The 27,500-nt window shown below is 27.9% G+C and overlaps 7 protein-coding genes and 1 non-coding gene across 13 annotated transcripts in view; 4 read left to right on the top strand and 4 right to left on the bottom strand.

Moving 5' to 3' along the window:
• LOC124423977 (protein farnesyltransferase/geranylgeranyltransferase type-1 subunit alpha) overlaps window positions 1-3,902 on the bottom strand; it is a 6,806-nt gene extending 2,904 nt beyond the window's left edge. The window contains exons 1-6 of one of the 2 annotated variants that reach the window (XR_006942213.1): window positions 3,603-3,902; window positions 3,039-3,393; window positions 2,760-2,960; window positions 2,482-2,665; window positions 2,133-2,377; window positions 1-2,008 (exon numbers count right to left, since the gene is read on the bottom strand). The exon at window positions 1-2,008 is cut by the window's left edge and continues 2,904 nt beyond it. Coding sequence is in view for 1 of the 2 variants with exons in the window: in XM_046962396.1 (XP_046818352.1) it covers window positions 2,279-2,377; window positions 2,482-2,665; window positions 2,760-2,960; window positions 3,039-3,393; window positions 3,603-3,753 (990 nt within the window). In the remaining variant the exon portion in view is untranslated. Of the gene's footprint in view, window positions 2,378-2,481; window positions 2,666-2,759; window positions 2,961-3,038; window positions 3,394-3,602 lie in introns of both variants that reach the window. The other variant, XM_046962396.1, reaches the window with a different exon arrangement.
• Window positions 3,903-3,935: 33 nt separating this feature from the next.
• On the top strand, window positions 3,936-4,959 carry LOC124423979 (39S ribosomal protein L52, mitochondrial). Its single transcript, XM_046962397.1, has 4 exons — window positions 3,936-4,132; window positions 4,319-4,388; window positions 4,471-4,603; window positions 4,703-4,959. Exons 1-4 carry the CDS (start codon window positions 4,087-4,089, stop codon window positions 4,856-4,858), a joined length of 405 nt encoding a protein of 134 aa, XP_046818353.1. The 5' UTR covers window positions 3,936-4,086; the 3' UTR covers window positions 4,859-4,959.
• Window positions 4,960-5,549: 590 nt separating this feature from the next.
• On the top strand, window positions 5,550-13,392 carry LOC124423363 (5'-3' exoribonuclease 1). Of its 2 annotated transcripts, XM_046960999.1 has the most exons (18): window positions 5,550-5,770; window positions 5,991-6,428; window positions 6,527-6,974; window positions 7,081-7,331; window positions 7,406-7,548; window positions 7,676-8,058; window positions 8,260-8,552; window positions 8,637-8,923; window positions 9,072-9,348; window positions 9,478-9,741; window positions 9,855-10,015; window positions 10,164-10,549; window positions 10,673-10,959; window positions 11,034-11,114; window positions 11,455-11,616; window positions 11,730-11,969; window positions 12,043-12,495; window positions 12,569-13,392. In XM_046960999.1, the coding sequence occupies exons 1-18, from the start codon at window positions 5,696-5,698 to the stop codon at window positions 12,728-12,730; spliced, it is 4,791 nt and encodes a 1,596-aa protein (XP_046816955.1). In that variant the 5' UTR covers window positions 5,550-5,695; the 3' UTR covers window positions 12,731-13,392. The 2 variants fall into 2 exon arrangements, with proteins under 2 accessions (XP_046816955.1, XP_046816956.1); XM_046961000.1 differs by lacking the exon at window positions 11,455-11,616.
• LOC124423365 (importin-13) lies at window positions 12,767-17,901 on the bottom strand. Its single transcript, XM_046961001.1, has 8 exons — window positions 17,511-17,901; window positions 17,253-17,417; window positions 16,935-17,084; window positions 16,608-16,855; window positions 15,717-16,479; window positions 14,708-15,617; window positions 14,463-14,609; window positions 12,767-14,387 (listed from the first exon to the last, which is right to left on the bottom strand). The coding sequence occupies exons 1-8, from the start codon at window positions 17,649-17,651 to the stop codon at window positions 14,137-14,139; spliced, it is 2,775 nt and encodes a 924-aa protein (XP_046816957.1). The 5' UTR covers window positions 17,652-17,901; the 3' UTR covers window positions 12,767-14,136.
• Window positions 17,902-17,975: 74 nt separating this feature from the next.
• On the top strand, window positions 17,976-19,201 carry LOC124423367 (uncharacterized protein C1orf50 homolog). 2 transcript variants are annotated; one of them, XM_046961005.1, is made up of 4 exons: window positions 17,976-18,290; window positions 18,372-18,481; window positions 18,571-18,789; window positions 18,856-19,201. In XM_046961005.1, the coding sequence occupies exons 1-4, from the start codon at window positions 18,230-18,232 to the stop codon at window positions 19,045-19,047; spliced, it is 582 nt and encodes a 193-aa protein (XP_046816961.1). In that variant the 5' UTR covers window positions 17,976-18,229; the 3' UTR covers window positions 19,048-19,201. The 2 variants fall into 2 exon arrangements, with proteins under 2 accessions (XP_046816961.1, XP_046816959.1); XM_046961003.1 differs by having other exon boundaries at window positions 17,981-18,290; window positions 18,369-18,481.
• LOC124423366 (dnaJ homolog subfamily C member 11) lies at window positions 19,140-22,708 on the bottom strand. Its single transcript, XM_046961002.1, has 8 exons — window positions 22,488-22,708; window positions 21,883-22,012; window positions 21,530-21,773; window positions 21,123-21,436; window positions 20,810-21,017; window positions 20,167-20,731; window positions 19,948-20,077; window positions 19,140-19,838 (listed from the first exon to the last, which is right to left on the bottom strand). The coding sequence occupies exons 1-8, from the start codon at window positions 22,557-22,559 to the stop codon at window positions 19,816-19,818; spliced, it is 1,686 nt and encodes a 561-aa protein (XP_046816958.1). The 5' UTR covers window positions 22,560-22,708; the 3' UTR covers window positions 19,140-19,815.
• Window positions 22,709-23,834: 1,126 nt separating this feature from the next.
• On the bottom strand, window positions 23,835-23,917 carry Trnal-cag. The gene has a single exon. It is a non-coding gene; the product is annotated as a tRNA-Leu (tRNA).
• A 380-nt stretch (window positions 23,918-24,297) lies between these two features.
• Window positions 24,298-27,500, top strand: part of LOC124423808 (nose resistant to fluoxetine protein 6-like) — a 16,799-nt gene continuing 13,596 nt past the window's right edge. Inside the window, exons 1-2 of one of the 3 annotated variants that reach the window (XM_046962016.1) lie at window positions 24,299-24,534; window positions 25,625-26,885. In XM_046962016.1, coding sequence (XP_046817972.1) covers window positions 26,423-26,885 — 463 coding nt within the window. In that variant the 5' untranslated portion in view covers window positions 24,299-24,534; window positions 25,625-26,422. Of the gene's footprint in view, window positions 26,886-27,500 lie in introns of all 3 variants that reach the window. The other 2 variants (XM_046962017.1, XM_046962015.1) reach the window with 2 other exon arrangements.

The raw sequence follows: 27,500 nt of genomic DNA, 5'->3' as shown, positions 1-27,500 counted from the left end.
CAAAATTATACGATTAATACGATTGCGAATATTTTCACGGCATCTTAAAAAATGCGAGATCGAAAAAGAGAGAGAGAAAGAGAGAGAGAGAGAGAGAGAGAGAGAGAGAGAGAGAGAGAGAGAGAGAGAGAGAGAGAGGGAGGGAGAAAAACTCTTTTACTTGTAACTTGATACGTGTCGCGTAATTAGACACTATAAATAATAATATAAACAGAAATCACTATACGATGTTAAACTATGACGGATTTTAAACGAAAGATTATAATAGTAATAATAAAAAAATAATATTGATGATGAGATGATAATGATGGTAATGATGATGATGATAATGATGACGATGATGATGATGATAGTAATGACGATGATGATGATGATGATGGTAATGACGATGATGATGATGATGATGATGATGATGATGATGATGATGATGATAATTAAGAGAAAAAAATTATTCAAATAGCGGATATATTTTCTGTGTAAATTCAGTATATATACATATATATATGTATAAATCTGAGATAAGACCAGGTGTCTTATAGATTCAAAGTCTTGTCGTTGTAACGATGGAAAGCTAACCTTTGCGCTTCTTCGAAGAGACATCGCTTAACTTTGATGCATTCGATGGAGAAAATATATATATGTATATAAAAATGTGTATGTATATATATATATATATATATATATATATATATATATATATATATATTAGCATATCTAAATGCACATTGACAAAAAAAAAAAAAAAAAAGAGCGAGCTCCACTCGAAGAGATGCAAGATCGCGCAGAGGGAGTTATCGTTTGAATGTTGATTGTTAAATGTTAGGATAGATGAACCGTGCTTTAGGATCCCCCTCCGCCCCCCCCCCTGCCCGCCCACGCATTTCGCCACTCTCAACGAAGAATCCAACGCTGAGAGCTTTCTTTCGATTGCTTTTATTATTCTTCAGCGTCGTTTCGTATGAAATAAGATCGTCGGTAAAAACGAAGCAGCGATCGAACGTTGTTTTCTTTTGTGTTTGTTTCTGTTCTTTTCTTTTTTTTTTTTTTTCAATCTTTCTTTCTTTTTTTCTTTTTTTTTCTTCTAATTACGCGATTGCGTAAACGATATCTTTTTATATATTATATGTACTAATGTTTTTTAACATCACGCTTGATAAAAAATCGAACAAGTTTTACTTGAGATTTAAGGAAGCTTCGACTTTTTTTTTTTTTTTTTTTTTTTTTTTTTTTTTTTTTTTTTTTTTTTTTTTTTTTTTTTTTTTAATATATAGAGTAGCTCGTGTAACATTACTCGTCAGATTTCGAGAACGAAGAATAGGAAAAAGTGTTGTGTTTTTTTTTTTATATATTATTGATATGTGTTATCCGAAATAAAATACAAGTTTCGAAAAAAAGTATGCTTTCCTATATCATTAGGGTATCGTTAGATCCTACGGAAGGGCCAGAAATTATTAATAGAAATAAAACAAAAAAAGGAAGGAAAGAAAGAAAGAAAGAAAGAAAAATAAGAAAAGAAAAGAAAAGAAAAGAAAAGAAAAAATTCTCATATCTAGACGTAAAAGCGAATCGTCCGGCTCGAGCAACACAGTCACTGCCCGTCGCTTGTCCGCAACGAAAATCGCTTCTCGTTTCAGACGATCCGCTAAAAAATGCCTCCAAAGAAGGCATATATACCTATTTTGAGATTAAAATAATCTCACGTTTTTTAGTAATGAAGCCTCGGTTTAATGAGATTTCTATCAGTTTAGAAAAGGGTATTATAAAACTGAGCATCCCTCGGAAATAAAAATGCTATATTAAAAGTTAGGTTTTTATGATTAGTTTAACGCCAATGCCTAGCTATTTATTATAATGAATGATTATTGCCAATTACTTATGTATTATACACGGAAATCTGTAAATATTTTATAAATAAATAGATATTAATGTTCGTCATTGCACACTACTCTTTCTCCTAAAGCTTCCATTTTCCATTTTTACAAGGTCTCTCGATTGAATGATTATATTTCTAAAAATACAAACTTTTTATATAGTTTAGGATTATTACATCTTTTTATTCCGTGAAAATAAAAAATTATAGTATTTTCAGAAACATAAGAAATCTTAAGTTATATCGTGTAAAATAAGATTACCTTATAATCGTTAAATCTTTCCTTAATATATACATCTTAGCATTATTAAAGATAAAAGTCAATGTATGAAAGTTCAAATACTAGAACCATTTGACAATGACTTATATAAGACTCTTAAGAAGCCATTGTTTCGAGTTAAAAAAATATTACGACACTGTTTCTAACTTCTGTAATAATTGCTGGCCAATATAATCCCAATATCGTTTCCTGATCTTATCGTGATTTTCAGATAGCTCTTTGCACAGCTATAAAAACAAAAAAAAATACAAATATAGAAATGAAATACGTATGTCAATGGAATATATGTTTCATAGTAAAAAGATCTATATTTATATTTTATAAATATTACCTTTAGAGCATTGCTGATGTGAAATATTGATTCAGATGATTCGTCGTTTATACAACTGTCCAGACAAATATCGATGATACAGGCTAATAAATGATTGGTCCGATATCCTGCCTCATAAAGTTCTATACATTTTTTACGTACTTTGTCGTTACGAGTTAAACCGGCACTATCGTGCATAAGTATACTAAAGAAAGAAGTAACATTTTATGTCCTTTTATGTAATAAATAATGACAAATAATTTATAATTATATAAAATAATAATAAAATGTAATAATACCCTCTAAGATAATTCCAGGCACTTTCATTCCCTTTGACTAATGAAACTTTTTCCAAAGCAAAATCAACTTCTTTGTCGATTACATTTGATTCAAACTTAGTTGTATTACTTATAACAAAATAACGTTGATTCCATGCTGAATTATTTCTAACGTCCTCATTTAATAATTGTTCTACGTATTCCAACTCTTTGTCGTATAAACTGCAATTTAATATGATACATTATAATTTGTAATCATCTTAAAGTAAATAATTAACATAATAGAATGTTTATACTAACTTAAATGTTTTAATGCACCATTGACGATGTTGCCAAGCATGATAATTTTTTGCATCTTTTTTTAAAATAACCTTAGTAAATTCCAACTCTTCTGAGGCATCTTGCAGCCATTCCACAATAACTTTTCTATGATACCAAACTTGATAGTTCTTGGAATTGTATTTTATAATTTTATCTATATATTTTAACTCTTCTTTTAAATCTTTTCCCAAAGATTTAAGTATTTCCCTTCTGAATTGCCATACTGTGTAATTTGCAGGATTCAACCAAATACAATCTTCTGTCAATCCTAAAGCACGTTCTGATTTCTCTCCAGATTTTAAAATTGCTCGAAAGTAATCATATGAATCTTTAACTAAAATTGATAATTAATATATATATATATATATATATAATGTGTGCAAGTAAACATAAAATGAAAACAAGTACAACAAATGTAAAAGATATAATAGAAATACATATATATATATATATTTTGTAATTTGAAAGAAAATTTAAACACATTATAATTTACATTAGTTAGAGTAAAATATGAAATGAAAATATTTGTAAAATAATGCTTACATTTTTCAGAATAAGCAATAGCAACAATTGGATTTGGACCATCATCTTGTGGCAAAGGTGTCACATCATTCCATTCATCACGATCTCGATACAAAACCCATTTTTCAGCTCCGTCTCCACCGATTAATTCCTCATCCGAACTATCCGACATATTTTAACTTCATAAATTCAATGTAATTGAGAAAAAAAATTTTATTATGTCTTTATTAACAATAGGTTCGCTTTACAATCAGTGCCGTACTACACGCCCTCTACACTTATTGGAATACTTTGAGAATTTGTCTAAATCTAAAAGCATACTTTTACTTTTTATTAATACGGTGTTTAATGAACAAATGTTGAGCTTTGAGTTTGTATATTATCATTTACAATAAGTGACAAAATATAATCAAAATAATAATAATTTAATTTCTTAGTAAAAAAATTTAACAAACATTTAATATCTTTTATTATCTTCTATTAAACAATACATATACGAATTAAAATGTTAACCACTATATCAAAAATGTTTGGTCGCAATAATTATACAAGTTAGTATACAAGTATTATTATAATGAAAAATACAAAATGTTTCTATATAATATATATCCATAAAATATATATATATATATATAATAACATTAACATAATTTGTATATATTAATTCATAATCTATTCTATTATAAAAAAAAAAACACACACACATTTTACAAAATTATTATTTTATTAAATTTTAGATTTAAACATTCTCTTCAATAAATTTCATACATCTTATATAAAGTTATTACAGCAAAATTGGAGAATAAAGTAAGTTTTTCTTTTTTTCTTCCTTTCTATTTCATTGATGATTTTATGTTTTGAATATTTCTTATAAATTCATCATTTATAGAAAGGGATTAACAGAAAATCCAAATGCTTTTGGACCTTTGACAAATATGGCAGATTATTCATATAAAGATGGGAGACCTACGCCACTTGGTACAAACCAAAAAAGGCGCATAATTAAACAACAAGAATATGCAGTATGTATATTATGATTATAAAAGTTGTTATATAAAAATTTTGATATTCTCTTTATAGAGAAGATATATAAAATTCTTTAATAATATTCAATTTTTTAGAAAAGGATTCATAAATTGGTTAAAGAAATAGATTATGCGGTTGAAAGACATGTAAAATTACAGGAAATGAAAGCACAACAAAAACAACGTATTCTTGATAGCAAATTGAAACCAAAAGGAGATCTTTTATTAAAGACACAAAAACCTACTACATAAGACATATTTAAAAGAAAAATTTGTATAGAAATAATATCCCATTGATATCTTATATTGTATATATATGTATTTGTGTTATAAATACATTTATGTAAAACCTATTACATAGGATATATTTAAAACAAATTTGTAGAAATAATATCCCATTGATATATTGTGTATATATAGATATATATATATACATATATACATATATACATATACATATATATATATATATATATGTATGTATATGAGAGTTATAAATACATTTAAATAAACATGTATACATATTAAATATAAGTTTAAAATGATATATGTATTATTAATTAAATATAAAATGTATTCCAAATTTATCATGAATAGGACAAAAAAATATTGATTTATGGATAAATATTAGAATCATAAATATCGATAAATTATTTAAGGATTATTATATATCGGTATTCTACTAAATTTCCTTTAACATTACTTTAAATAATTTTCGTATCCTAAAATAAACAATAAAAAAAAAAAAAAAAAGAAAAAAAAATTATGATTTCTTTCCAAGTTTTGTCAAATATGATTGGTAGTTTATAAATATTTAATTTATCTATATCTTTATATGATTGGTTACTTGGATAACTACCATGCAATGTCGCGTGTTGTCTCTCTTGTGGGTCACAATATTAACACATCGACTTTCCTTTCTTTACAAATCCATTTCATCTCAGACGTGTATTAATGTTGGTATAAAATACACTTATAGTCAAAGTTTTTAATTTTTATAAAAATATTTAACATAACAAAATTAAAAAATTGTAATATACGTGCATATCATTTCAAATATTATTGTTGGGTAAAAAAGCACGGACCAAAATGGGTATACCCAAATTTTTTAGATATATAAGCGAAAGATATCCTTGCCTAAGTGAAATGTTGAAAGATTATCAGGTATTTACATATAAGTTGACAGACTAAACGATTATTATAATTAACATATAGATATAATGTCCTTGTTACATTTCATTAAACCATTTATAACTTTAATTTATTTTCAATTTTACTTTATTATTAAATTTAATTTTATTTAAATCTGAAATTTATTGGTTCATGCTGCTTTATACATTCGGAATTAAAAAGTTACATTTTTTTTTTTTTTTCCTTTACACAGATTCCAGAATTCGATAATTTATATTTAGATATGAATGGCATCATACATGCTTGTTCACATCCAAATGATAGTGACATAAATTTTCATATTACAAATGATGAAATTTTTAACAATATATTCCATTATATTGAGATATTATTTGGTATGATTCAACCTCAGAAGTTATTTTTTATTGCAATTGATGGTGTAGCCCCAAGAGCCAAAATTAATCAACAAAGAGCCCGTCGTTTTAGAGCCGCTAAAGGAACAGAAATGCAAAAGGCTAAAGCCAAAGCAAGTGGTATTGACTTAAAAGAGGAATTATTTGATTCTAATTGTATTACACCAGGAACAGTTTTTATGTCCGAAATTAGTAAACGATTAAAATATTTTATTACGTACAAAGTATCGACAGATAAACTTTGGCAGAAATGCAAGGTTTTATTTAGCGGTCCAGAGGTATTAATTCTAATATTTTATTAAATTATCCTAATATGAGGGAAGATAAAAATTATTAATATTATTTAAGTTAAACATTTATTTTGAAATATCTTTAGGTTGTAGGAGAAGGAGAACATAAAATAATGGATTATATACGATATTTAAAATCACAAATAGATTATGATCCCAATATTAGGCATTGCTTGTATGGCCTAGATGCAGATTTAATTATGTTGGGTCTTTGTACACATGAACGTAATTTTTCATTATTAAGAGAAGAAGTGAAATTTGGGAAGAAACAAAAAAAGGTTTTAACACCTGAAGAGACAAAGTTTTGTCTTCTTCATTTATCATTATTAAGAGAATATTTAAATCATGAATTTTCTCCTATCGAAGATAAATTATCTTTTCCTTTTAATATTGAACATATAATCGATGATTGGGTATTAATGGGTTTTCTTGTGGGAAATGATTTTATACCTAATTTACCAAATTTAAATATTACAAATGGGGCATTACCAATTTTATATCATGTATATATGGAAGTCTTACCAACTTTAGAAGGTATATAACATAATATATTTTTAATATTATCATAATATAATAAAATATTATAAAATATATACATATATAAAAGAAACAATGATAATTATAAAATTAATAAATTTAGGTTATATAAACGAATCAGGAAGATTAAGATTAGATCGTTTTGAAATATTCATGGAACGGCTAAGTCGCATTGACATAGAGAACTTTGCAGAGTATTACTGTGATCTCAAATATTTAGAAGCTAAAATGAATAAAAATAAAAATACAGAAAATGACGAACAAATTTCACAAAAAGACGAGGATTCATCTAAAAATTGTTCTCCTTCAATAAAAGTGGGCAATTTAATAAGATCATCCATAAATATGGAAATGGTATTTATTTTAATATTTAATATATACGTAGCTTGAACCTTATAGTCACTTTCGCTTAATATCTCATTTTATAGCAAGATGCAGAAGAGGAAAAAATCAAATATTCTCATGACGATGGATTAGATTATGAATCTGATAGTGATACATATAATATGGAATTTATTCTACACAAACGTGATTATTACATGAATAAACTAGAATATGAAGATGTTAATGAGTAAGTGTAGTTTTTATATTCTATATAAATTGTAAATATATTTAACTACAATTCAAACAATGAAATTTTTTGTTACAAGAATTAAATCATTATTAAAACCTACTTACACAATACAGTTGCTTTTTAGAGATGTTTTGCGGTCCCAAGCAGAAGGATATGTTAGAGCTATTCAGTGGAATTTACATTACTATTATAATGGATGCTGCAGTTGGTCTTGGTATTATCCACACCATTATGCTCCATATATCTCGGATATAAAAGGTTTTAAAGACTTAAAATTCGATTTTGAATTGGGAGAACCATTCCAACCTTTCCAACAATTATTAGCAGTATTACCATCGTATAGTAAACAATTACTACCAGAAGCATTACAATCATTATTAACTGAAGAGGAATCACCTATTATTGATTATTATCCTTCTGATTTTAAAACTGATTTAAATGGCAAAAAACAAGACTGGGAAGCTATTGTACTTATACCGTTTATTGATGAGAAAATTTTAACAGAGGGTAAATAATATAAAATGTTTTTTTATAATCTATATAAAATATATAATTGATAAATTAACATTATTGATATTTATAAAAGATAGTAATAGTATTACTAGTAGTAATAATAATAGTATTAATGTGATACTTTATAATAATAGTTGACATATTGAAGAATTTAATTAATAAATAATTTTATTATGATAAAATATTTTCTTATAGCCATGGAGCCATATTATGTAAAATTGTCAGTCGAAGAACATGAAAGAAATAAGCATGGTCCAATGTATATGTATTCATATGATAAAGAGATTTTGGGTTTATGTCATCTACCTGGAAATTTACCAGTAATTGAAAACCATGCTCAAATAAAAATAATAAATCGTGAAGATATTTATGTTCCTAAAGAAAAATTAGTAAAAGGATTACATCCACGTGTGAAGTGCGATATACATTATCCTGGATTTCCTACTTTAAAATATATAAAACATACAGCAAATTTAAAGAAAGCTAAGGTATTTTTATATATATTTTTGTGGATTATCATTACGAGCTTTTCATAATCAATATAAATAAAAATCAAATATTGGATGTAATAGGTGAAAGTATTTGAACAACCATCAAGAGGTGACAATATGATTTTATATATACAACAACAAGAGGAACCAAACTTAAGACAACTTGCTGCCTCTTTATTACATAAAACCATCTTTGTGGAGTGGCCTTATCTACGAGAAGCTCATATTGTTGGTGTATCTAATCATAAATGGAGAATAAATTTAATCAATCCACAAAAAGAATATTCTTCTGACAATATAGTAGAGGAAGAATTAAAGGGAGCTTGTTCAGTTCAATGGACTTCGGAAATAAAATCTATTGTTGAAACGTAAGAAAAAAAATTATTATCTACTGCATAAATATATATATATATATATATATATATATATATATATATTTATATATATATATATTTATATATAATCATACATCATATATACTGGTAATTGTATCATAAATAATTTTTGTGTAAACAGGTATAAAAATCGTTTTGGTATAGACATTGGTAAAACTAATATCTTAATCCATGCACAACCATTAATAGGCAGTAAATACATTTTTGCAGCACAAGGAAAACTGTCTGTAGAGAAACAATGGCAGGAAATGCCAACGTTTTATGCTTATCAAACTATAGTTAAAGATATTTCTACATATTGTGTAAATCCCTTGTTGTATAAAACTATTGATGAAATATTTGTACCAGGAAGTAATTGCTTCATGTTAGGTCATCCGCATTATGGTGCCATGGGAGAGGTATTTAATTATATTTGCTCTAGTATATTTAATAATAGTTTATATTTTCTTGAAACTAATATGATAAGTGTTTTTAATATTATTTATATACCTTAGCAGTATTTAAATATTTAAATATTTATGAAATAGGTAATTGGGCCAAAGATCAATATGAACTCTGGCAGAATAAAAATATATGTGAAAGTTGTAACTGAACCAGATCTAGCTGTGGTAAAACAAGCATATACAGAATCAAAAATACAATATATTTATGGAAGCACAGCTGCTCAGAGACTAGGAATAAGTAGTCATCTTTTAAGTAGAATTACTGGTACAATTTATATTATGCAGAATAATACAAACGAAATTATTAACGTCGGATTAAATCTGAAGTTTAATAAAAAGAATGAGGAAGTAAGCAAATTTTTTGGAACATACACAATACATTTTAAATGATCATAAATTATTTTTCAAAAGTATTGCGTAATTAATCTATAATATAATTCTAAAATATTAAAATATAACAGATACCAGGCTATACCAAAAAAGAAAATGGTCAGTGGTTGTATAGTATAAAAGCTGTTGATCTTATACGTGATTATATGGCAAAGTGTCCCGGTTTATTTGAACGATTGGCACAAAATATTACAAATGATGTTTTTAATGAAGATGAACTATTTGATAAGTCGTACGTTATACACATTTTATTATTTAATATCAGATAATAGATTAATATTATCATATATTAAAAAATATTGTTTTTTTTATATCTTTTTTTTATTGTTTTTTTTTTTTTTTATTGTTTTTTTTTTTTTTTTTTTTTTTTTTTTTTATAGATCAAATGAATTAAATAGTATTATAGCTTGGTTAAAAGAGCAACATTTCCGAGGAGTAGAGAGTCGTCCTTGTGGAGCAAATATACTCGAAGCAGATATAGTACAAAAAATAGAACAAGAAGTGGACAAATATTATGAAATGTATAATGATTCAAACAAAGCAGTCGTAATACAAGTGAAGCCACAATTACTATTTAAACCTGAATTATATTCACGTCAGCTTCCACCCGATCCAAAATCTCATACAAGATTATTAGATAGAATTGTTTGTATCAGAGGAAGCTTTACTGTACCAATTGGTTATAAAGGAACTATTATAGGAATTCAGAAAACGAAGGCAATTATAGATAGTATTTATGATGTTTTATTTGATAAATCATTTTTAGGTAACTATTGTCTTTACTAATTTTCACTTGAAGATATATATATATATATATATATATATATATATATATATATATAAATAAATAATTAATGTTTTATTTCATTATCTTAATTAACTTTATAAGGTGGATTAACGTTCAATGGATGTTCCGAACATCGTGGTTATAAGTTATCAATCACTGACTTTATTAATATTAGTCATGGTGAACGAGTAGAACGTGGAAAATCAGGAATAGAGAATACATCCATTGAAACAACAGATTCTTGGAGACGATATCAAAATGCAAAAAATCAAGTACATAGTAATGTTAAACCCATAACACAACATAAACCTTCCTATGAATTGCAACATGCTTCAAAACAATTATCCTCTGAATTTCAACAATTATGGAATGAATTGCATAAAATAGAGGTCAGTTTAATGATCTCTATAAATATTTGAGACATTTATAAATTTTATATATTCTTTTTTTATATATCTGGTAGGATTCAAGCGGATCTTCGAAAACTTCCAATACGAGTATCGTAGAATCTAATGAAATCAATAAACAAAAAAGTAAACAAATAGTAAGTATTGTATTTTGGCAAAAAATCTAACGATAGTTATGTTCTTGATAAATATGTATTTGTATTTGTATAATTTCCTATCTTCTTTTACATGTAAAATGATAATAATTTGCATCAGTGAAACATTAAATTATTTGATGCATTGTTATCAATATCATGTTATTCCTATCATTTTGTGCTGCAGGCATATATATATTTATTTTCTATTATAGAGTCTTTTGTATTATTCTATTTTTTTAGACGGTTATATTATTCTATTTTTTTAACGGTTTATTATTTTAAAAACAAAATAATTAAAAATATTAGTTCAGTTTTTCATAATAATACTTCTAAACTTCAGTCACAAGATCCCAGTGCTTTCTTGAAAGAAGTGCTGAAAATTTCTGATGACAACACGCTGATAAATTTGCCAACTAAATCAAGTGGTACTTCCGCGAATAAAAATCAATCCCAAATCCATAAATCATCGGATGCCCCACCATTAGTTCAAAAATTATTTGATGTAAGCATATTACTCTTATGCTTGAAGCACAGTTTCCACCAAATTTTTATATGTTTGTCCATGTCTAAAAATATATATGCAAAAATATTGATACTGCTTATCTTTATTTACAGTATGCTAGACAAAAGAGAAACGAGGTAAAAGATGACAAGAATTCTATTTGGTATTGTTCACACTTATTAAATCATTATCAAATACTTGGTATGGGTTTACCAAGATATGATTATTTTTTAAATGAACAAACGAACCTGATACAAGCTCAAATTCTTTTACCAGACGCGAAAGTATATTTAGGTGACCCCTGTTTGACTCATGCACAAGCAGCAGAAAGTGCAGCAAGAAAAGTATATGAGGTAAAATGTATGCGATATAACAAATACAATGATTTCTTCGCACGATTTTATTAATGATATTTATTATTGTTAGGAATTAAATTTAGAAAAGGTACAGAAGCCTGACATGAAACTTTTATTAAAACCTCCGTCGCAACAATGGGTTAATATGCGGCAAAATAGTTCCTGGTCACAAAACATAAGACCACCCATGTTATTACCATATATATCAAAACCTTATCAAACTTCTGATAATCCAGTGGCACATTGTTCAAAATGGAATATGAAAATGCAACAAAATCCAGGATTTGCCCATATGGCACCTCATAATAGTCAAATTAAAGTACAGACGAGACAAAAGACAAACGAATCTAAATCTGAAATTAAAAATAGTACATCGTTTGTACCATTGCAAGCTCAAAAGAAAAGTAGAAACGTTAATACAAGACAAATTAACAAAGAAACAACGCAGAATCATGCAAACAGTTCTCAGTCGGGTAAACAATCAGCAAAGCAACAAGAGACAAAAGAAACAACATTCCCTAAGGTTTGTTAATTGATTCAATATTATCATATTTGATGTATAAGAGTAGTATAAGATATATTCAAATATTTTCCAGCCTCCAAAAGCATCAAACGTTAACAAAACTGTTGAGAAAGAAGTACGTGTACAAAACAATTTACAATCATCGCCAAAATTACAAAAATCTGAACGACCTAAACGGTCACGCGTTGCTGCCAAATTTGTTTCACCTCCAGCGACAAATGGAAGTGAACAATAAAGACTTTAATTCAAGGGGGTTTAGGGTTTCGTAATATATGTAGATATAGTTGTATTTATCCAATAGAACTCATTCTTTTTTTTTTCTGCAAGATATGTAATGCATTATCGATGACTCATCTTCAGCAATTCTTATAAAACATTTCTTTGTCTTATTTCAAAGTCTCAGTATACAAATTGAAGTTTCCGTCCGAATGTGCATGCTTGTACGGTGACTATTTGTAAACAGAGGTTTAATAATGTTCATATAGTAACACAATTTAGTTATTGTATTATATGTAACAATAAGGAAATATATGTGATTTTCTTTCATTCATAAATAACATATATTTTACGTTAAATCAACAATGATCATTGCTTTTATGAAATGTTTACAAAAATTGTAATTACGAAAACAATCATATTTTAGTTAGAATTTATATCAATGAAAATGTAATTATTATTATATATATGTAATTAAAACTTTTATTTTATGTATTATAAACAATGAGATTGAGAGTAGTCTTAATTCAGACTATCAATACTTTCGTTTTTGGCATGTATTGGATAAAAAAGAAGATCATGATCAATTTTACATTTAATACTTCGAGATTATTTGAATGTAAAAAATTTATAATATATGATCTCTACAAATTGCAGAATATATACTTGCTCTTTTGTTTATTTCTTGTATTATGATTATAATTAGAATGTATCAATTTCTCAGAATACAAAAACAAGAACATAAATATACTTCGAATAGATTTTCGTAAAGCTATTATATTCTGAAATGTGATACATTCTTTTATATCCCTATTTCATATTTTCACCTCTCATTTAAATACATTCATATATATATATATATATATATATATATATATATATATATGTATATATATATATATACTATGCACAAATATTTATAATACTTAACATTGCAAAAACTTTGAAGGAACATATAGGGAGCTATACAAAAAAATGTACAATTAGGATAAAAACAAAAAAATACAAACTAACATTATTACACAAAAATTAATGTTATGCTAGAAACATATAAAGTCCTTTTGGCAGTCATCTTTAATTTAAGGTAAAATTGTGAATACTCATAAAGAAAAATATCACGTTATACTATGTAAATAAAATGAGCATTTACAAGTATATAAAATATTGATAAATATAAGTTAAATAAAATTAATATTTTATACAATCACTTGTATATCAACTTTACTTTCATTACTAAAAATGTTTACGTTTTGATATACACAATGTAGTCAAAAAAATAAAATATGATATTTTTTGATATATAAGAAGTGAATCCTTAGATTATATCATATTTATTACGAAGATATAATTTCTTAATGATTATACTATTTCTTAGAATATTTTTTTTATTTTCATATATCTAAATCCACTTATGAAAGCGCATCGTTATAGTCCTATAGTCTTTTGTCGACACTTAAGACTAAATTCTTTCAGCGCATCATAAAGACGACGTCTACTTGTCCGTTCTCGTAAAACATTACGTATAAAAACTTCTTTATCCATATCACTAGCTGCAGGTCCAGATTGACTTTCAAGTGAAACACGAAGCCATTCTAACATCCAAGCCGCACACATTTTATTTAATGACAGTAAAACTTCCGCATGAGGTTCTAAATTGTTTCGAGGCACTTCTCCTCCTAAAATTATACATATGATCTTCGTTTTATATTACTTTACGATTGCTTGGATATTAAATATTAATTTTTACATACCAACACACCGTAGTATTACAAAAACAAGTTCTCGTCCGATTGGTTGAATAAAATCTTGTAAATGTGGAGTTTGCATAATAGCATGAGTAAGAAAACATGCTGCTGCTTTGACTGTTCCTGTTTCGGGAAGTAGTAAACAAGTAATACCTAAAAAAGTAAAACGACGTATGCGTAATAAAAATAATAATTTTTTACTTTTATTATATAAATCCATATATATATGTCAATAAAGAGAAATATTTTACCGCATCGTAACATATCAGGAATTTGATCTGATACTTGGAGCAACATTTCACCATTCTTTTTACAAATTTGGGCAAGCAATCCTAAATATGCTTCCATTAGATCCGACCAATCAGATAAATCGCCATGTACTGATTGGCATGCTTTAATACCACCTAAAGTTATTGAACTTAATTCTGCAAAAACAGGCCATATAATACTGTCTGGATCTTTGCCAAATAATAACACCAATTGATTCAATAAATTTAATGCAGCAGGATGGGGCCAATTCTTATAAGAAGTTGATAAAATTGAAAGTAAAGGACGTGCATCTGTTTCTGGATGTAATAGAGATGATAATGATTTTTGTGCACATGTGTGCATTGCTTCTAATGTAGCATTATCTTGACTCCATTCAGGATGCACAATAATTTCATTAAATATTGGTAAAAGTCCGTCTAAAACAGCTTTTCCTATAGGACATTCTAAAGTTGAGAAAAACATAGTTGCCATTTTTAATTGATTTGTAACTGCTACACGAGCTACGAATAATGGTTGCTTCAACAATTCTTGAATTTTCACTATACATAGGCCCAATGTTGCATCTAAATGTGTTAATTGTTCTTCCACTGTTGGAAGTGTATTCAATAATTTTCCAGCTGCATACATAAGGCGTTGACCTTCTCCCCCTTCGGACGTTACATTTGGAAGAGTTCGTCCTATTGTATTCAGTATAGATGGTGCAAAGGGTGCAAGATATGCCCCACATTCTCTTGTTAAATCTTTAAGAGCCATACTTGCACGAGGTGCTGTAATTGGACCTTTCCAAAGACCCAATGTTACAAGATGTAATACTCTTTCAAGCCAAGGATCGGGATGTTCTCCTATCCATTCAGCATATGCTCCTATTGCTGAGCACGCACATGCTAATACCTATGATAAAAATAAAAATTAAATTATATAAAAGAAAATATATTGACAATAATTAAGAATATACATATGATATTTATTTACTATGAAAATTATGCTTACTTCTCCAGGGTAAAGATCATAAGGTATATGGGATACAATTAAATCCATCAAGGCAGGAATGTAATGGAATTCTACCAAGCCAACTCTATCTGATAAAGCTTCAAAAGCATGTAATGTAGATTCTACATCAGTCCATTTTTCTGAATTATCAAGTGGCTCACTCAATCTCTGCCCAAGGAGTATTAATAAATCTTCTCCTAAAACTCTATAAGAGTAATCTAATGTATCTGCAGCGTCTTGTCGATAACATCGAAAGAGTTCTCGTTCATCCGCATCTCCACTTTCGTTTGGTGATGAAGGTAATGTAGATTTTCTTAGTAATGCATTTGCTAACCGTGCATATATTGGTTTTAAAGCATTCAATGCATGACTTTCAAGAGGTGAATCAATTGTACCTAAATCGTCTTGCAATGTAAACCAAAAAGCAAATGGAATAGAACTACGAGTTTCATCTGTAGGATATCGCCCTTCTTGTTCTGAACACTCTAAGAGTAACTCAATTAATCCTTCGGATGTCCACTTTTGAGTTGCATCACCTTCACCTGCGAGAGCAAGTAAAAATGTCCTACTATAAGCTTCTCCCATAGCTGTTAAAATTTCACAAAAATATTTTCCACTATGTTCCCGTGCCATTGTGACTAAACTTCTTGCCCATTCCCAAAGTGTCTGTGGTCTTTTGTGTAATTCAGGATGTGTTAATATCATAATTAAACAATCTTGTACTATTTCCCAACTACTAGTATTGTCTTCGTGTGAATTTTCCCTTAAATAAAAATAATCTGTTAAATATAATGTGTTTAATATATAACAAAGATGTAATTTATGAAGTTTATATATATATATATATATATATATATATATATATATATATATATATATATATATATGTACCTGCTTGGTGCATAATGGGATGCAGCAACTAATAAATAAGGATAAATTTGACCACTTATCTCCAAAGGTAATTGGCCAAATTTAAGCCAAGAAAAGGCACATTCTAATCCCAAAAGATATAATGTATCATTTTCCTGGTTATTTGGATTACATGATGCAAAAACTTGTTGTAAAAGCCAAATTGTTTTGCTCCAACTACTAACTAATCCATCCTTTGGTTTTCTTTTTACAGCTTGTCTCATTTCAAACTAATGAAATTATAATAAGAATATATTAATGTAAATATGAAAATATTTTTTTTTTTTTTTTTATTTTATTTATAATTACCTCTCCAGGAATAGAAAATAATACTCTTAATAATAACTCCAATTTTGGTGGTGAATCATATGGTAATATTTCTATTAACTCTTCTACTAAACTTTTCTCCTTGTCTTTACTTTCAAAATCATTGTTACTATGTGCCAGAAATGCAGCTAACTAAAATATATATTTTTATATTATACATCAAATGTATATAAATAATAATCATAGTTTTGTAGAATTTTATAGGAACTTTTCATATATCTTTAACTTTCTAAAAATATCTTACATTATTAATTCCTATATATATATATATAAAAATAAGAAATCTTATGAATATATTACCGCTTGACAAAGCTTTGAAAGTACAAACTTTGGAGTATTTGATTGCGTAATACTGCTAAGTAAACGTTCACGTAAAACAGGATATTCATTCTTAGGTACTTCATCCCATTGTTTTGATATTTTTGCATGTAATGTCGTTGCAGCAAAAAACTGTACTTCCCGAGACTGTAATATTATTAATCATATATAATTTATCAATAACAATACTTTAGAGAGAGAGATACTGTTAGATCTATAGAATCTATCATTTGTACTAACCTTTGAAGGATCAAGAAGCTGCCATACAAAAGTCCATGCTTCGGGGGAGGCTTGAACCTGTAGCAACCAAGTGTGAGCTTCATTATTTCCTGCAGCATAAAACTGCTTAATTGCTTGATCCACTACAGTTGCATAATCCATTCCACGTTCTTACTTCTTCTTATAAGGATTTGTTAATAATTGACAATATTTCGTATATTTACGAATATAAATATTGAAGCAAAAAATATGTTTTTTCTTTCGTTCAAAGTCAATGTTAACATTGATATCGTTATTTAAATTTTTAACATTTTATGCATTAATCATTTTATTATAATTTATAAATTCGAAAAATGCACATAACCTATGTACACAACATTGAACACAGCTGATCCGCTTCCTTTGGTTGATGTAGTAATGTGTGAATTATATATGTGTATGCATGTGAATATATACCTACGTGTATGTGTGTATTTACAACGAACTACAAACTACGTAAAAAATCCGTAAAATTTGTGTATTGGGCTTTACCCTATGTTATTCGGTTGTAAAACTATAAAACTCTTTAATAATTCTTTAAAGTTTCATTGTATTACTTTTATCTGTTAATTTAATAAATTTAAAAGCTCGATAAAAATATCGTTATTTCAAATAAACCGTTATATTTGAGGTTAGGATGATTGTTGTACGCGAACGAAAGTATAAATTGATATGATCATTACTTGTGTCTTTATTTTCTTATGATATACATGAAACGCATTCATATAAAAATGGACAACTCGGACGAATCACCTAATAAATGTACATTAGTTTTGTAATAATTTTTGTGGTTATATGAGTATTAAGAAATTATTGTAACGTTGTTATATATTTTTACAGTAGCTCTTGTTGAACGAAATTACATGCCACAAGGTATACATTTGGTTGATCCAAATGCTGTAGCAAAATCATCGAAACAAGATTTAGTTGCATTAGCAAAGGAAATACAAAAAGTATATATTTGTTAATAATGTATATATATATATATATATATTTCTTCCAAGCAGATATAACAAATATTATAACTGTGTTTATTTTATAGGCTGATGATTACATCAAAGCCAATGCGTGCAATAAGTTGCAAGTGATTGTAGAACAAATGAAATTTCTTCAAAGACAAGCTGAAAGTATTTTATTAGAAGTTAATCAAAATATTAAATTGCATCATGCTGCTTGTAATTTTGTAAAACATCCTGGTCAAGTATATCATTTATATGAACGCAAGTCAGGTCAATGCTATTTTTCTATGCTTAATCCAGAAGTAAGTATTAAAAATAATCTATTTTAATAATGTGCCATTATTATTTTAATATTTTGTATCTTATAGGAATGGGGTAGTTCAGGTCCTTCTCAAACTTATAAAGGATCATATAGGTTAGAACAGGATCATTCGTGGACACCCATCTCCAATATTAATACAAAAGACAATGAATTAAATCTTTTTAGTAAACTCCTTTCGAATAATGGAATGTTAAATAGTAGTCTGGATACACTTGCTCTTAATATAAATTCAAAATAGAAAATATTGTTTGTAATCATGAGAATAACAAATTTATGACAAAAAAAAATATATAAATATATGTATGTATAAAGAATTAAAAGGCATAGTCATCTAATTCAACAAAGCAGGATTTATTTGGAACTTATATTAAATATAAGTAGTATTCAATTTTCTTCTTCTTCGAATATCCCTTTTTCTCTCTTTGCTTAATATATTTTCATAAATTTCAGATATTATCTACATAATTACATATGTATACTATCTTCAATTGAAATATTCTATACATTAATCAATTATAATCCTTAACTATTTTGTTTTTATTAATTCAGGCATTATCTTAATGTCGGGTGTTTTCTAATATAATATTTGAATATATTTGGTAAATTTCCATATCTTTCTAAAGGCAGTCATTACGTTATTTGCTTCAATAAAGAGCAATATAATAATACATAAAAATTTTATTTAATACGATATCGAAATAATAATGTCGTAATTCCAATTGGTAGCTTTAATTCCAGATATACTATTCTTTGTGCAGTAGTTTCTCATATTTTACTTTTTTGCAGTATATGCAATAAATTTCTTAATAAATACAATTGAGAGCTATATTATACAAGAACATCATTACTAAAGACAAATAAAAATATATAAAGCATTTACCAAAAAAATTAATGTAATTATAAGATTTTTGAAAATGATGTTATTTTAAAAATGAACAAAACCTGATTAAAGTCGCCAACGTAGAATATGATGGGATCTTTTTATGTGTTTAACTTGTTCTGTACGTCATGTTGTGTTTACTTTGTGTGCTGAAAATACATAGATTTTATTTAAATATATTATACTACATTAATATGCAAAGTAATTATCAATATTTTCTTAATATTATATCATAAAGATAAATTATATAGTTCTTACAAGGTACTGGTATCCTGAGAGGTTCTGTATCTTTTATAATACATTCATGTGTTTGATTATGGAAGAGATACTGTATTAAAAGTTGTTTTTCTTCTCCTACACATGGATCATAAAATCCAGGTAACTGACTCTGTAATATCACAAATAATTTATTAGGAATAGTAAACAATAATTACGAGTAATTCGAGTAGTACGTAATAAATTATAATCAAATAATACCTTTGATGCATCATGAAGAATCAATCTAGAATCTCTTACTAAACATTGCAAAGGAATTGTTACATCTATAACTTCATCTCTATTTCGTCCAGCTTCTTCAACAGTGGATCTATCTTGCAAAGGATAAACAAATCGTCCATAAGAAGCTTTTGTTATAACCAATCCTTTTTTAGATTCTTCTTCTGCTCTTATTCTACTAAACGTAGCTCTCATTAATTCAATAGCAGCTTTGGCTTCTTTCTGTTTTTCTAACATTCTTGTCTTATTCACTTCTTTCTGTTTCTCTTTATCTCGTTCTTTTCTCTCTTTTACTATTGGATCAACAACAAATTTCTTGACAACAGTCCATGTTATAAATGGCACTACAGTTGCATAAAACACAGGAGCTGGAAGAATTTCTTCACTTATGTGAATTGGAAATGCATATGTTTGTGAAGCTCGGTTTAATTTAACTTTTAATGTTACTCCCGTTGTTACGGAAATTCGTACGGTGGCTGCAACTGAACTATGACGAGAAACCTTCTTTTCTACGCCATATTCTAAGAATGCACCGAATGTACCTATTCTATATGAAAAAATAATATAAACATATGCTTAAATTCTCTAAAGCAAATAAAAGATGTAAATAATTCTTTCTACTAACCGTATGTTTCCACGTATTTTGAGTTCCTTTTCTTTCATTTTATATATATAATGAAGATTAATGTAAGAATGTACAATACCTAAATGTATTAAAATTGATGCATAAGAACGAGATGTATCTCTTACAAGCATTGTACTCATTGCACTTTGTATTCCTGCTCTATATGTCAGATATCCGACTGTATGTTTATCCAATTGCATAGCTAAGGCTGTAAAGAAGAAAATCTGATAAAATATTTTTACATAGTTTAAAAGTTTATATAATTTTATAAATTAGATATTCAAACAATTTTTATAAAAATTAAAAAACATACTTCCTACAAGGCCTGGTCTCACACCGTGCGCTGTAAATTGTAATATTGTTTCACAATCACAAAATAATCTTTTTGTTAAAGTTCGAAATCCTTTTAGTGATATAGTTGGACCATTGCCTGCACCTACATCTAATTCCAGCCATCCCTTAGAAGACACTAATTTTTTTGCTGAGACATTAATGGTTCCATGACCAGTTCCATTTTGTGTCGCCAATGAACCATATAAAGTTATAGTATCTTTTAAAGTAAGAGGTGCTTCAATAGATTGTGTAAATGACATTCCACTGACTTCAATAGATGAAAATATATCCATACTACAATATTATTTAAGATATTCAAATATCATATATAACATTATTGTATTAATATTAATAAAAATATATTAATAACTAGAAAATATGTATTACCTATTATTGTAATCATCATCATATTTACTAAATAAGTCTGTAGCATTAATATACACAGTTACATTTCCTTTTGGATTTGTATGCTCTTGAAGTCTTCTCTCTTCTCTTTCCCTTTCTAAACGCTCGTATTCTTCTCTTATTTCTGAAGCAGTTTTAGTACGTTGAACAATTTCCCATCCTTCTGTTTCTAATCCTTTAACTCCCACAGTATCAAAGATCGCTCTCTTATGAGGATCACTAAGGACTAAAGTACAAAATAAAAAATTAACTAAACTAAGTATTTTATTGACTTATACATTATGTTTATATTACAAAAAAATATATAACTAATGTAGAAAAACTCAAATACATACTCTCATATGCTTTTTTTGTACGGTTGAATAAAACTTCTGCTTCTTTCTTAAGCACTGGATCCACATGTTTATCAGGATGATATAATCTACTTTGTCTACGATAAGCATTGTTAATTTCTTCTGGAGTAGCCTAATAATAAAAATTTGCAATATTTAACAAAATGATTTTGTTAAGTTTATGCTATATTCCATTTAGTTCAATATAAAATATCAATTTCTCATTATTTTTATATTATTCTTAGAACATTAATAATCTTAATTCCATTAAAATGATTAAGCATTGTAAGAACTTTCTTCTCGTTAATGAATATGGATAACAGAAATAAATATAAAGAAATATTTCATTTATATTTACGTATTATAAATATTATTTATTTTTTTTGTCATCAGTATTTCCGGCATTTCCGAACTTAACACATTGTCGAGGTCCATAATGAAATATTTTTATTAATATCTTTAGTTGTTGATAAATTCGATAACAAAAAATAATAAAAGAAAACTTATGTTTAGTTACGTCAGCATTGCAAAAATGCGTCATGTAAAGGGTTCAGAAATAATCTCTCGCCGGGAAATCCTAAATAAGAGGAATTGTTACTTATTCTCACATTTCTTGGGATGTTGAGAAACGTGTAATAGTCATCCTCGACTATTATTTCTTGTTCATTATCTTCTTCCATTATAAATACCGCGAATTTTACTTCTTTTCAAATTACTTTGTTGTAAAAACAATGAAGGCTATTAAAAAGTTAATGATATTATATCTAATTCGACCTTTTACTTTAACAGGTTACGAAGATTTCGTCAGCGAACCGGTCCAAAAGAAAGATAATATTATCTTCCGATAGATGGAACCATAATAGAACAGCAGACGCGGGAAAACGCGTAAAACATAATTCTGATCTGTATTATCAAAATGATATATGTGTTCCGTTATAATGAACATTATACTAATTGTAAGATTAAACATTATATTGTATATTAAATTTATTTCTATAATAAAATTAAGTTGTAATAAAAAATAATATACAAATAAATTTGTATTATAAAAAGAAAAATAGTCTTTTTTCCATTATCATACTTTCTTAATATCGATTAAACAAAAATTTTGCAAAACAATGAAGTGAATTTTGGGATGACAAATTATACCTCCTCTTCTCTTGACATGTTCTCATGATATCAAATCCACTTTTCAGAGAGAAAAAAACCATTTATCCCAAAGTACGAAAATTGATTTTTGTAACAGGAAAATATAAGATTCGAGGAAGTGGCACGAAAAATTATGCCACCTCTTATTTGCATCATACTCTCCTGATATCAAATCCAATTTTCGAGGAACTCCCATTTATCCCAAGTATGAAAACTAAATTTTGTAATAGGAGAATATAAGATTCGAGGAAGTGGCACGAAAAATTATGCCACCTCTTATTTGCATCATACTCTCCTGATATCAAATCCAATTTTCGGGGAAACTCCCATTTATCCCAAGTAGGGAAATTGAATTTTGTAACAGGAAAATATAAGATTCGAGGAAGTGGCACGAAAAATTATGCCACCTATTATTTGCATCATATTCTCCTGATATCAAATCCAATTTTCGAGGAACTCCCATTTATCCCAAGTATGAAAACTAAATTTTGTAATAGGGGAATATAAGATTCGAGGAAGTGGCACGAAAAATTATGCCACCTCTTATTTTCATCATACTCTTCTAATATCAAATCCAATTTTTTGGAAAAACAAAAGCAAGATTTGATTGAAAACTCATGTATTTTTTATTTGTAATAAACTTTTATTTTTTCTTTTACAAATTCAATTATTTATATTTTTATATACTTTTTATACAGATACACATGTACATATATATATATGTTATGATAATTTATAAATATATAGTTACAATGCTATAATTATTTATATTTATGAAACATTGAACGAAATTAAAAAAAAATGTATGTCAGAAGTGGGATTCGAACCCACGCCCACAGAGTGGACTGCGACCTGAACGCAGCGCCTTAGACCGCTCGGCCATTCTGACATTGATAATATCGAACAAAATATATTTTATATATTAATATATTACTCTATTTACAATAATATATGTTAATTATAATATATTTACATTGCAACTTTATATATATATCAATTAATTGACGCATTAACTTAAAATATTCCGATATATTCTAATATACTCCTATTTTAAAGTAATTCTATAATATTATTATTTGGTGTATATAAATAAATAATTTTTTATTTTATAAATCGTTAATACATTTTTACTATTGATTATAATTAAATAAACGTTTTATAGATTCTTATGTTCTTTTATTTCCAGATATAAATGTTATAAATGTAAATACTTATATTTAATGGCAATTGAGGTGAATTAATAAGAATTTAAATATAATGATCGATCTTTCACTTCCGAGTTATGGCCTGTTGCAAATTATATACGCATACGTTTGGTCACGTAGAAAGCTTCGTTGCATAAGTTGTAACCGGATCTTTCGAGACGTAGGTAGCTTCCAAGAGAGAACCCGAGTGAAAACGAAAAAAATGTTACCACGAAACGAAATGGAAATTGGAAGATGGAATAAGAAATTTGAAGAAACTTCGTGCTTCGTTCTAATAACTTCACCATGATTATATTACACGGTAAGAATGAGCATAATTGAAAATCTTTGATATCAATTGCATTCCCACTGTATATTGTGTAAAGAACATATCTGAAAACGTTTAACTCGGGTACAAACACGTAAAACGTCTTGTTGAATTTAAACATAATTTCTTTCTTTTATTTTATGAACAAATATTTCTTCCGTTTCGTTTCATTTTATCGGAAAAATCATATTTCACAATTCTCCTCTTTCTCTATTTCTTTCTCTTAGTTTCTGATCAATAGTTCTATAGCTAGTAAAATATATAACTCTTAGCGTTTTATATATAATGTTTGGAAACGAAGAAGATATTGAAATACTTTTTAGAGTTAATTTTATTCTATGGAAGTTCCATAGGAATATTTATCCTTCGAAAAAAATAATTTCATGATTTTTCATGTCCTATATTAATGTGTGACGAAGGCTTCGATGTCAAAAGTTCGATAAGAATATCAAAAAGCAATATCTCTCTTTTCTTCTTATCATGATCTATTCTGAAAGGAAAACTGACATTTATTTTCCAAACTACATTTTATATTTTTTTGTATTTATATCATATCTATGTATGTATATCTCGTATTTTATATCGAGAATAAAGGAAGCCATGAGCGTTTCACGTGTCTACGATAAAGGGAAAATATTGTCTCAATGATTTGCCACTCTTGAGAGGAAACCCTGTCACTTATTGTTTGGATCCATGTCCAGATCAATCGTACTGTTGGCTTTAGGAATCTACTTCCATTATATTAGAATACCTATTGTATTATTTACTGTATTGTCTGATAAACTATAATATAATCGTAATACCTATTGTATTGTCTGATAAGTTATAGCATAGAAATACAGTAAAGAACTCGCGACAGATTTTCTCCCAAAATCTCTCTCTCTCTCTCTCTCTCTCTCTCTCTCTTTTTCTCTTTCTATCTATCTTGTAGGACGAAAATTGTCAGTAAGTTCGTCCTTGCGGAAATTTCAATTAAACTATCCACTGCAAGGTTGGTGCTCGTCAAAGACACTCGTGTTTGCACAAGTTACTAAAATTCATTCGCAAACTCGCGTCCGTTTAATTGCATTGAGAAAACGTTTAGGGCAGACAATCTCCGTGATCCACGACATTTCCTTGGCTGCCAAAGGAGGAAATATACCGACGTTAAAGTGCATTGCCGAAAGAGAAAGGGGAACTTAGTCTATGGCTGCTATGAGCCGATTCGCATCATTCAGTGCGTGATCCTTAACGTATATGTTCAAACGTTCCTTTCTTTGCGGAACGAGATTCATCGAAGAATTTCATTCGACGGAAGTGTTAGCTAAGTGTTTAATTTATTTGATTTAAAAGAGATCCAGAAGAACAAATATACGTTTCTCGTTAATATCGAGAAAAAGAAGAAGGATCTAGTTTATTATTAAGAAGAAAGAGAAGAAGAAGACAAAGAAGAAGAAAAATAAGACGAAGAAGAAGAAAAAGAAGAAAAAGAAGGTTCATTCATGAATCCTTGATAAATCGAACGCTACGACTTTCGTTCGTTCGTTAATTCGTTCTATCGATAGAAGTCGTAAAACGACGAAAGAAGCGAGAGAGTTATTCTTAAAAGTAAGAAAAAATAAACAAAAAACAAAATAGGAAAGGGGAAAAAACTTTGTGGGAACGTGTTGTAAATTTTTAAAGTCTTAAGATAGGACCATTCAAGAATGTTGAGTAGATCGAGTAGAAACGAAAGAATTTATCGCGATAATCTTACAGCGTCGTTTAATATTTTGATATATTAACATCGTAATTTTTGTCATCAAAATGACGCCATCTTAAACGATTTCATTTGGTTTTTCCCAAGGAAGAAAATAAAAAGATATAACTGAATTAAGTTCGTCGACTATTAAGAGAAATAAATATGGCACGATATTTGAGTTGTTCATTGGTGATACTCGGAGTCGTCGATCTGGTTATTTCGAGAAACGAATCAAATATTCTGCGACTGGGCAAATCCCCAAAATTGACGGCTACTGTTGTCAAGGTGATGAAAAATGATATTAATAATTCTAGCGATTATACTGAAGAAAGAAATTTAACGAGAACGAACGAGCCATTGATTGGCTTCAGCAAAAATAATCCTGAATTAGATTGGAAAAATCACGTTAAGATCGCAGTAGAAAATGAGGAGGAACGTCGTGATTTGGACATTGATTTTATGAATGAAAAACTCGAGAGAACTGCGAATAGCATTCAATGGCTCTCGGATCTGTATGATCCACTTAAGTGGACGAGAGTACCTGGAGAACTTCAGGATGAATGTAGAAAGGATATGGATTCGTTTCTCAAGTCTCTTAAGGACGGAAAGCTTTGGGCTGCTAAGAGTAAGTAGTATGCTTTCACTGTTATCTATCTTCAATGTCTTATCTAATTTTTAGAATAACTTTGTCGAAATATTTTCAATATACGATTCTATTTAACGATCGATCGAAAGATTCTAAAGGAAAGACATTTCAAGTAGTACGAGTAAACAAATATCTATTAGATTTACGATTCCATAAACTTGTCGTTATTCTTTATGAAACTCCACAATTTATCGCTTTGTAACACCAGTAATGACACAATGAACAAATCGCTTTACGAGTTTTTACCTTGCGACGCATCGATGGAGCGCGTCAAAAGGGAAATTGTATTTCCAATTTCTTTACGAAGCAATGTAAATTTTTTTAACGAAGTAAACAAGAATTTTCTCGCCCAACGATTTCTTTCTTTCGAACAAAGGTCGATCATCGTGAAAACTTATGAAAACATTGACGATCGGTCGTTAACATATATTAGAATGTTGGATTTGTATCAAAAGGATACATCGTACCCATTCTTTCCTTTCTCTTTTCTTCCTTCTTTCTTTTTTTTTCTTGTTGTTTCTTTTTCTGTTTTCTTTTTTTTTTTTTTTTTTTTTTTTTTATATACATATATTTTGTTGTTTACCTCGACCCACA

The sequence above is a fragment of the Vespa crabro genome, chromosome 4 (assembly GCF_910589235.1).
Source record: "Vespa crabro chromosome 4, iyVesCrab1.2, whole genome shotgun sequence".
Classification (NCBI taxonomy): domain Eukaryota; kingdom Metazoa; phylum Arthropoda; class Insecta; order Hymenoptera; family Vespidae; genus Vespa; species Vespa crabro.
Note: the sequence above shows the minus strand (reverse complement) of the source record. Positions and strands in the feature narration are given on the sequence as shown.

Bases quoted from the DNA above. Each gene is read 5' to 3' on its own strand.
- LOC124423365 (XM_046961001.1), bottom strand. From the start codon at position 17,651: ATGGATTATGCAACTGTAGTGGATCAAGCAATTAAGCAGTTTTATGCT. The intron at 16,480-16,607 runs GTACATATATAT...TTTTTATTTAAG, and splicing joins TCCCATTATGCACCAAGCAG to GGAAAATTCACACGAAGACA. The intron at 15,618-15,716 runs GTAAGCATAATT...TTTTTATCATAG, and splicing joins ATGATCTTTACCCTGGAGAA to GTATTAGCATGTGCGTGCTC.
- LOC124423367 (XM_046961003.1), top strand. From the start codon at position 18,230: ATGATATACATGAAACGCATTCATATAAAAATGGACAACTCGGACGAA. The intron at 18,291-18,368 runs GTACATTAGTTT...ATATTTTTACAG, and splicing joins GGACGAATCACCTAATAAAT to TAGCTCTTGTTGAACGAAAT. The intron at 18,790-18,855 runs GTAAGTATTAAA...TGTATCTTATAG, and splicing joins TTTCTATGCTTAATCCAGAA to GAATGGGGTAGTTCAGGTCC.
- LOC124423363 (XM_046960999.1), top strand. From the start codon at position 5,696: ATGGGTATACCCAAATTTTTTAGATATATAAGCGAAAGATATCCTTGC. The intron at 6,429-6,526 runs GTATTAATTCTA...AAATATCTTTAG, and splicing joins TTTTATTTAGCGGTCCAGAG to GTTGTAGGAGAAGGAGAACA. The intron at 7,549-7,675 runs GTAAGTGTAGTT...GTTGCTTTTTAG, and splicing joins GAATATGAAGATGTTAATGA to AGATGTTTTGCGGTCCCAAG.
- LOC124423366 (XM_046961002.1), bottom strand. From the start codon at position 22,559: ATGGAAGAAGATAATGAACAAGAAATAATAGTCGAGGATGACTATTAC. The intron at 22,013-22,487 runs GTGAGAATAAGT...TTTTATTATTAG, and splicing joins TTCTCAACATCCCAAGAAAT to GCTACTCCAGAAGAAATTAA. The intron at 21,774-21,882 runs GTATGTATTTGA...TTTGTACTTTAG, and splicing joins TACAAAAAAAGCATATGAGA to TCCTTAGTGATCCTCATAAG.
- LOC124423979 (XM_046962397.1), top strand. From the start codon at position 4,087: ATGTTAACCACTATATCAAAAATGTTTGGTCGCAATAATTATACAA. The intron at 4,389-4,470 runs GTAAGTTTTTCT...CATCATTTATAG, and splicing joins CAGCAAAATTGGAGAATAAA to AAAGGGATTAACAGAAAATC. The intron at 4,604-4,702 runs GTATGTATATTA...TCAATTTTTTAG, and splicing joins TTAAACAACAAGAATATGCA to AAAAGGATTCATAAATTGGT.